This window comes from Chaetura pelagica, unplaced genomic scaffold (genome assembly GCF_000747805.2).
Source record: "Chaetura pelagica isolate M959 unplaced genomic scaffold, ChaPel_1.0 scaffold32, whole genome shotgun sequence".
Taxonomy (NCBI): domain Eukaryota; kingdom Metazoa; phylum Chordata; class Aves; order Apodiformes; family Apodidae; genus Chaetura; species Chaetura pelagica.
This window is the reverse complement of record NW_009952368.1, coordinates 1,262,972-1,272,091: the sequence shown is the minus strand read 5'-3', so window position 1 is coordinate 1,272,091 and position 9,120 is coordinate 1,262,972. Positions and strand designations below refer to the sequence as shown.

General features: G+C 54.8%; 1 protein-coding gene across 1 annotated transcript; it reads left to right on the top strand.

Annotated features, from left to right (window-relative positions):
• Positions 1 to 5,128: 5,128 nt before the first annotated feature.
• Positions 5,129 to 8,877, top strand: ST3GAL4 (ST3 beta-galactoside alpha-2,3-sialyltransferase 4). The gene is made up of 11 exons (XM_010008089.1): positions 5,129 to 5,161; positions 5,583 to 5,664; positions 5,953 to 6,034; positions 6,589 to 6,669; positions 6,775 to 6,872; positions 7,193 to 7,253; positions 7,492 to 7,587; positions 7,675 to 7,864; positions 7,966 to 8,109; positions 8,250 to 8,393; positions 8,791 to 8,877. Exons 1-11 carry the CDS (start codon positions 5,129 to 5,131, stop codon positions 8,875 to 8,877), a joined length of 1,098 nt encoding a protein of 365 aa, XP_010006391.1.
• Positions 8,878 to 9,120: the final 243 nt, after the last annotated feature.

Here is a 9,120-nt window from a genome sequence, read left to right as displayed (position 1 = left end):
GATGCTGGAGGTGCTGAGCCATGGAGTGGGTTATTTTTTTGATATTTGGATATAGCCAGAAGCTGCTGGGGATGCTTCCTGTGGGACAACTCACCCCCAGGGCTTCAGATCCCTTAATTTACCACCTTTTTTTCCCTGGACACCTGGGATTGAGTCTGGGCATTGCTTGGGATTGGGTTGGAGATGGTCTGGAGCCTCTTGATCGTTTTGTTTTGTACCTCCATGGAGCATTGGTGTCCCTGCTGTATCCCTGTGGATGCTTTGCCTGCTGCTCCCAGGGGAGCTGCCTGCACCCCAAAAGTGCTGCCTGCCCCTTCCCACTGCTTTTTGGTGGGGGGATTAGCCAGAAGCTGTGTTGCCAATGCCGCTCTTGCTGTTGCCACCTGCATCCCCAGATGGTCTCTGGGGATGGAGTAAACATGGCAATGAGGTGGCCAGTGGAGAGGTATGAGGAGGGGGTGGCCAGATCCACACTAGGGGCTCAGCCCTGAAGTCCCAGGGGTGCAAAACTCTTCCAGGTGGATGCCAACCCTCATCTCATGAGTATGGGGTTGTTCTCCCATGGGTGGCTCAGCTGGGCTGTAACCTCAGGGTTGTAGTGAGCCACAAAAAAGTCTTTATTTTATGTTTTTAAAGCCTGTATAAAATAAATAATAATATTTAACCTATAATAATGTAGCCAAACACACCGAGGAGGAGCCCTGGGCTCCTTCAGTGGCCTGGGGTCACCCCAGAGGCATTGGGTGCCCAGGTGCACCCATGCAGCTGGTATTCTGGGGCTGTAGGAAGAGAATTGGATCCAATCACTCTGGTTTTAATGCTGCAAGGATTAAAAAAAAATAATGTTGGGAGAGCAGGGGAGAGGGAGAGGGAAAGGAAGAGGGAGAGGTGAGATGACTCTGGGAACATGCTGCTGTGGAAGGACTGGTCCTACCTGAGCTAATTTGCTGTTACCACCTCAGAAATTGCTCCCTGGTCATGGAGGATGTTTGAGATGTTTTGTTCACATTTACATGCCAGAGATGGGGGCTTTTATTTTTTTTCCCCTGATTATAAATCTTTGGCCAGGTTGTTGTGAGCCTGGGATACCAGGAGCTAAGGAATCAGTCTCCTCTGAAGAGGCAATTAAGAGGCCATTAAGATTCCTTTAAAGTGACTTGCAGGGCTCTTAAAATAGGATAACTGGGGTCTGGGAGCATGGCCAAGGTTGGTGCCCAACGGGGTTGATTATTGTGGTGCCGTGTCCTGGTGACCTCTGGCATCCCACTGCACTTCCTGCTCCTGCAATGCCCTGGTTTCTGGTGTCCCCCAGCATCCCAAATCCCTCCACCTCTGCATCCCTGGTCCACTCCCAGCATCTCTGTCCTCCCCCTCCCAACATCCCTGGTCCCACTGGACCATCCCTCATCCCCACCCCCCAGCATCCCTGGTCCCCCCCCACCATCCCCATCCCACTGCAGCAACTCTGGTTCCCCTCCAGCAACCTCATCCCACCATATCCATTCCTTGGGATCAGCTCTGGACCCCACTGCTCTTTGGCTTTCCAGTCCCACCAAGTTTTTTCCCCACCTGCTGTGGGTCTCAGTTTCTTTCTCAGCCTGGAAAAAAAAAAAAAAAAAGTAAAATCAATTCCTGAGGCCCTGGATCTGGCAGCAGCTGGGGTGGGATGCTTTGGGATGCCAGGCTGAGGATTTGGGCACCTTTGATGCTCTGCCAAGCCTGGATCCCTTTCCCAGCATGGGATTGCCCCAGGCTGCCTCCCAGGTTGTGCTCAGGCTGCAGCACAGGATGGTTCTGCTGGAGCAGGATGGGAATGAGCTGGGGTGGGGGGTATGGCAGCATCTGCCAGGCTCCTCTGGCATTCCCAGCCCTTCCGTGTGTGGAAAACCCCTGGGATGGGAGCTTGGAAGAGCTTGGGGCTGTGAACTGTTTCCCTGGGAGTCAATCCTGGTTGTTGTCCTTAAAATGGAGAGCAGGATCCAGCTGGGGTGAGGGCTTGGTGCTATCCCAGTTCTCTCCATCTTCCTTAGTTTCTTTTTTTTTCCTGCTGATGGGAGTGAATCCCTAGGGATTGCCAGGGCATCTCTTCCTTGATCCCATCCAGCTCCACTCCAGTTCAAAATACATACCTGTTTTTTGGGGAGTGAACTGTTGGAGATGATAATTTTCCAGTCAGCATCTATCTCACCCAGGGAAGCTGGACCATTCCCGATGGGATGGATGGGATCATGGGAGCACAGGAGTGATGTCTTCTCCTTCTGTCACAGTTCATTATCCCCAATCTGTTGGTTACCATGGAAACATAAAAGCACCAGGAGCTTGTGCTGTCTGGCCTGCTGCTCCACAGCTGCTTTTCCAGGATGGCAGCAGGTACCTGTGATCACCATCTGCCTGTCCTGGGATGGGATGAGGGATTTATAATCCCCTCAACTCTATGCTTGCTCATGTCTTTAAATGCATTTTTTTTCCCCCTAACATGGGCCAGGAGCAGCTTTGGCTGGTGCCCTCTGCTGCTTTGTGGATTGCTATCCATAAATCTGGAGATGCCAGATCTGGCTGGAGCCGTTGAGGCTGTGGGGAAGATGAGGCTGGATGGAGATATGGGAATGAGCTCCTCCAAGGTCACCCCTCCAGCAGGAGGGTCTGTGGCTGTGGTGGTGGCATCAGCTGGGGGGCTTCACACTGGACATGGTGGAACTGAGAGGTGAAATTCCCACTCTGGATCCAAGGGGAACGTGAAAACTCAGTGAGGAGATTTGCAGCATCCTTGAGATGGGCCTGCAGTGATAATATCCAGCCTGGGGGTGGTTTGGCTGCTCAGACATCAGACATGGGCTTTTTTGGATGTTTCTTCCAAGTGTGGGGAGCCAAATCCACCTGGGACTTTCCCCCCAGCTCTGAGGCTTGGCGGAGGTGGTGATGCCCTGGAGTGAACCCACAGGAGTGGGGAGTGGGGAGAGATGTTCTCTGCAGAATTCTTACAGGTGGGGAACAATCCTAGAAAATCCTGAAGATGGCGATGAGAAAGAACTCAGGGAGTAAGGTGGAGCCCAAGCCATAACGTTGGTCATGGCCACTGCCTGTCCCACCATGTGGAAGTGCCCAAAGACACTGAGAATGGGCTCCAGTGTGCACAGATGTTTTTTACTTGGAATAACAAGCCTTTTAAATAAGGCATTTCACTGTAGTTTTGATAAAAGGCAAGCCTGCCTAGCAGCAGGATCAGGAAATCTTTGTATACCTCTTTCTTGGTAAAGGAATTGCTTTGATGCAACCTTTGTTGTATCCCTGCTGCTAGGATGCAGTGAAGGGAGCAGGGATGCTGTGGGGGGACCAGGGGTGCAGTTGTGGGACTGGGGGTGCTGTTGGTAGGAGCAGGGATGCTGCAGAGGCTGAGGATGCTGGGGTGGGGGGGCTGGGAGTGCAGCAGGGACCCCCTTTCAGCCCCCTCAGAGGCTGGAGGGGAGCGGGATGTGGTGTTCAACCCTTCCTGCTTTAGGCCCTGGTTTGGGTTGGGGGTTTGGTAGCATGAGACTGAGTGGAGCTTCGATGAATTGCTGAGGGAGCAGCTCAGCCAGGGCAGCCTGGGTGTGCTCTGCTCTGCTGGGCATTCCCCATATGCTTCACTGAACACCAATCCTGTGGGATTTACCAAGGGGGTGTTTGCCTTAGATGAGGTTTGGTGTCAGGCCCAGCTTGTGGGTACAAGCCTGGGAAAGAGATGATAAAGGTTTCAGAAAATAAAAATAATATTTAAGAAAGGAGCTGGTATGTAAAAGCAAACACTGTGTGGGGGGAGCAGGTTTTCCTGGTGTTTGACGCTGGCAGAAGGGGTGAAGCTCTGCTGGGCGAATTGGCACGGAAGGAGAGAGCTGGGGGGAGGGGGGCGTGGGATTTGGTGCTAAATTCGGGTCCTGATGCCCATGGGGGTGCTCAGGCTCCTCTGGAGCATCACTAGGCTCCAGCAGATTTCCCCTCAGGGCCTTTGGTGGCTGATTTTGATGGGGGGGGGAAACACCCCAAGAAAGCAAAAGCTGCTTTTAATTTTCCCCTAATTTTGTTTTTTTTTCCAAAAAATGTCTGAAGAGGGGTGAGACCCTCTGCTACCCCCAGCTCCTTGTCCCCGCTTGCTCCAATTCTTGAAGCTGCAATCGAGGGTTTAGTCCATCCTTCCTGAGCCAGGAGGGGTTCCTAGAGCCAGGAATAGCTGTAAAGTGGGAGTTGGGGGTGGGGGGAATTTGCTTCCTCTTCCTGGAGTCCCTAGGCAATGGTGGGGCTCAGCCTGGGCACAGTTCTTTGGGAAGGGGTTTGATATCCATGTTTGTTGGGGGGAAGCAGGTCAGTGGGACACAGGAGCTTTGCTGGGGTGCCTGTCCCCATCCCTGTCCCCATCTCTTTGCTTTGCTGTCAAACAGACGCCGTTTTCTTCCCTTTATGTCCTGTCCCGTTGCTTGCAGCATGGTTTAATTTTCCTTAACTCCCTTTTAATTGCCCTTCCTGCCCTTCTAATTCCAGGAGCTGGTGACGAGGCAGGGAAGGGCCTGGCCCTCATGGGACCACCTTTGGTCCTGTTCCTCTTTCTTGATCCATTTTGCCCCAAAAGCTGCTGTTCTTGACTCATTTTACCTGAGTGAGGAGGTGGCAAGTGCTGGGTTCATGAGCAGGGCTTTTTTAGGCAGGGTGGGGTGCTGAGATGGGTGGCCCCCTCCCGCAAAACAAGGTGACTAATCCTTTGAGACCAGGATTTTATTGCCCAGTCCAGGTGTGTACCCTTCCTCTTGGCTGAGCATTCAGCACCTCCTTGCCCTCTCCTCTTCCTCTGAGACGTGGCAGGTCAGGAGCCAGGAGCTGGTTCCTGGGATGGCAAAACCAAACCCAACTCTGAGCTGGGCTTAGAGTAGGACCAATCTCTGGGGAGTGAAATCTCCCACGTGTCCCCCCCGAAACTTCTCCCACCTGGTAAGTTAATTTTCTCTCCATGCCATGTTGTGGTTTGCTGGGAGGGTGGCTCCGACCTGGGCTTTTTGCTGCCTCATTCCAGGTTTCAGTGGAAGGAAAAAGTCGCCCTGTTGCCCCGACCGGTGGTTGCACCCGTGTTAGAGCTTTTTCCCCTTTTCCCTGAGCTGGGATGGTTGACTCGAAGGCGTTGGAGGTTCCCCATGTACGTGATGATCTTTGCTCCTGTCCCGCTTGGCTGTGCCTGGTGTCTCTGCTGGGCTCGGTGGTGGTGGCAGCACCGTTGGCTTCAGATCTGTGGTGGCTGGTGCCAGTTGGATGCTTGAGCTGGGCTTAAAAGCCTTTCCCCAGGTCATTGCCACGGGCTTATTTTTACACTTTCTTTTTTTGTTTTTCCTCTGGGGATTTGGGTGTTTAACCTGTTCTGCTGAAGCTCCCCAGGAACTGCTTTTATTTTTGACGGCTGCGGGGAAGAGAAATGGGGGTTTAAATGGAAATAAATCCTGTGGGTAACCCCTGACTCACCCACAAGGGATGGGGTGAGCAGAGAGTGGTACCTCTTGGCCAAGGTTTTTGGGGGTGCCTCCAAGGGGTTTTGACCTCATCTGCTGGTTTTCCTGCTCCAGGTGACGGGTGGCAGCCACGATGAGAGCTCTGGCCCTCGCCTGATGCCTCCTCTCCTGCTGATAAAAATGATCAACAAGTCTCGTGAGTCCCATGGAGGGCAGGGGGGTGCTGGATCTTGTCTCTCCAAGGATCCTGGGGGATTTGCATTTGGAAAACTAGGGTGCTGCTTGGTTGCGGCTCCAGTTTGGGTGGTGGAGCACTGGGGCATCACACAGCAGGGATGGGGATTTTGGGGTCCTTCATCCTGGAGCTCTGCAATCCTGGCTCTGCTGGGGGTTGCAGGTTCCCACCAATCTTGCACACCCCAGGTACTTGCTTGATGGAGTTTTTCTTCCCCACCCCTCCCCGAACCCCTTTCTGGCCATGCAGGAGGGAAAATCCTCGGGGTGCTGGCGCTGTTCCTGGTGATGGTTTGGTACTCGATCTCCCGGGAAGACAGGTACATACAGCTGTGAGTGCCTTTCCTTAACATTCAGTGGACATCCTGTCCTTCCCTTCTCTCTCCTTCCTCCATTCTGCCTGGGGATGATGCTGAGTGTCATCTGGCTGGATCCTGAGGGACTGGAGAGGTGGCAACATCCTTGGCTGTGGCTGAGGGAGGGATGTCACGAGGGTCCCCCCTTGGCTTGTGTTGGCAGTTGGGCTCTGTAGGGGTTTTGGCCAATTCCACTGTATTTTCTGAGCCTGGGAGAGGGGAGGAACCCACTTTACGGGGAAAGTGGAGAGTGTGAAGTGTTTGAGAAGAGCAAGAGAGACCTCTTCTGATGCCAGGCTGCAAGCTCAGTGATTAAATCCTCAAAGCAAAGCTGTCTGGTGAAATCCCTGGCATGGCTTGAAAAATCCCACCCTGGCTTGGAAAATCCCAACATGGCTTGGAAAATCCCACCACATCTTGAATCCCACCACACCTCACATCCCACCGCAGTGGTTGTGGAGTCCCCTCCCCTCACCAGGTTGCAGAGGAGCAAACATTATTACTGTTATTTTTAACCTCTTCCCTTACAGCTTTTATTTCCCCGTGCAAGAAAACAAGACAACGTGTCCCCTAGGGGATGTGGAAAAGAAAGCGGTGCAGCTCATTGGGAAGTGAGTATCGGGGGGTGGAGCAAGGAAGGGGAGGGGACGCGGAGCCGGGACCCCTCCCTGTGCCATCCCCCATCCCGGTCTCACGGGCCCTTTGCTCCTTGGCAGCTACACGAGGGACCACCCACTCTTCTTGCAGCTGAAGGACTATTTTTGGGTGAAGACGCCGTCGCTCTACGAGCTGCCCTACGGCACGAAAGGCAGCGGTGAGCCCGGGGGTCGCTCTGTCCGTCCTGCTGCTCCTCCCTGGGGGATTCCATTTGTCTCCTTTTAAATAAAACAGACTTTTGGAGGGATTTTTCTGTTTCCCCTCCCCCTCAGCAAGTTGTTGGCCTGATTTTTAGACTTGGTAACACTTTCCCTGGGTGTTTGTGGTCTCCATGGAAGGGTTTTGGGTGAGCCCCATCAAAGGATGATCTGTCCGGAGCTGGGCTAAGGGCAGGAGAGGGTCAGGCAGGGCTGGGGTGGCACTCGGGGCACTGGGACGGGCAGGAGCTGCCTTCCTCACCTTCTCCTCGCTTTGCAGAAGATGTTCTCCTGCGCTTGCTGTCCATCACCCACTACTCCCTGCCTGAGAGCATCCAGAGGTAACGTTGGGGTGGGTTTGGGGCCTTTTCTGTCTTTCTTTTCATCATGGGTGGGGCTATGAAATTTGCAAGTTGTGGGCACCGGATTTGGCCAAATGAACCTCTACAACCCATGAGAAGGTTTTGTAGAGTGGACAACACAGGGTTAAACTCCTCCGTTGGGGTGAAAACTCTCCTTTGGGGTGAAAACAGCTGGGTTTCAAGCGGGTCTGGTTGAGACAAGGCTTTTATCTGGCAGCCTGAAGTGCCGCAGGTGCGCAGTGGTGGGCAACGGCCACCGGCTCCGCAACAGCTCCATGGGGGAGACCATCAACACGTATGATGTTGTGATCAGGTACCTCCGTCCCGCTGAGCCCCACCCCTGCTGCTGCCTCCAGGTGGGTTTGACACCTGTGATGTCCCCGTGTGTCCCCCTGCCAAGGTTGAACAACGCTCCAGTCCATGGTTATGAGCAGGACGTAGGCTCCAAGACCACCATGCGCCTCTTCTACCCCGAGTCAGCCCACTTCAACCCCCAGACAGAGAACAACCCTGACACGTTGCTAGTGCTGGTGCCCTTCAAGCCCATGGACTTCCAGTGGATGGAGGCCATCCTCAATGACAAGAAGAGGGTGAGCGTGGCAGGGAACGGGGCCCAACCCTCATCCCACCCCACCCTTGGGACCTTACCTCTCTTACTGGGACACAACTGGGCATCTCTGTCCTCTTGTAGGTTCGGAAAGGGTTTTGGAAGCAGCCCCCATTGATCTGGGAGGCCAACCCCGAGCAAGTGCGTGTCCTCAACCCTTACTACATGGAAGTAACTGCTGCTAAACTGCTCAACCTCCCCATGAAGCAACCACGGAAGGTCAAGCAGGTAAGGGGTGGGGATGGCTGGCCACCCTGCTCCCCACCCCGAGGGGTGACATCCTCCCTGCTGGTACCCCCCAGCCATCCTGTGCAGCTCACTAAAGGCCTGTGGCACTTGACATCTTCTCCTCCACCCTCTCCCTCCAGAAGCCCACCACGGGGTTGTTGGCCATCACCTTGGCGCTGCACTTCTGTGACCTGGTGCACATTGCAGGCTTTGGCTACCCTGACTCGGCCAACAAGAAGCAGACCATCCACTACTACGAGCAGATCACACTCAGGTCCATGGCGGTGAGGACCTACCCCTGCTTTTTGTCCACGTTAGCCCCATTTTTCCCCCCAGGATGGAGGAATTTGGACTAGGAGAGCAGCACCCTGCTCCGCTGGGTGGTGTGGGGGGGCACAGGAAGCTGCCTCATGGGCACATCTTCAGTGATGGGTCCAGTATGGCATGGACATCATCTACCTTCTCCCCATAGCCCAATGTCTTTGTGGTCACGAGGGAGGGTTGGATGTGGTTCATGTGTGAGCAGGACTCAGGGCCATGGAGGGTCATTTCCCTCCTTTCTGGGGGGCTCCTTATGTCAGGTGAGGGGCCAGCTCAGCTCTGGTGGGGTGGCCAAGGTGGCTGGGAGGGGCCAGAAGGGTGACCAAGCTGTGGTGTCACCCCCTGCTCCTCGTCCCACAGGCGTCCGAGCACAACGTGTCACACGAGGCCGCGGCCATCAAGCGGATGCTGGAGCTGGGGCTGGTCAAGAACCTCACCTACTTCTGAAGGCCCTGCCAGGACAATGTTTCCCCACTGATTCCTGCCTCGGCAGGATACGCAGGGGCCACCTCCCCCTGGACCAGAGCGAGCGTCGGGGGCTGCGCGGGGCCGCGGCTCCCCAGGGGGTTGTGGGGCGCAGGGAGCCCCCCGGGGCCAGGACCCCCATCCTGCCTTTTCCTACTGCAACTCCCCAGGACCTGGAGGGGGGTTTTGGGGTGCAGGGCCTCCTCCCCTCCAGCGGGCCTGGGG

What these genes read in the sequence shown, in the direction of transcription:
- ST3GAL4 (XM_010008089.1), top strand. Translation starts at nt 5,129, where the DNA reads ATGGTTGACTCGAAGGCGTTGGAGGTTCCCCAT. An exon ending in AGGCGTTGGAGGTTCCCCAT is followed by an intron (nt 5,162 to 5,582) that starts GTACGTGATGAT and finishes TTCCTGCTCCAG; the next exon opens with GTGACGGGTGGCAGCCACGA. An exon ending in GAAGACAGGTACATACAGCT is followed by an intron (nt 6,035 to 6,588) that starts GTGAGTGCCTTT and finishes CTTCCCTTACAG; the next exon opens with CTTTTATTTCCCCGTGCAAG.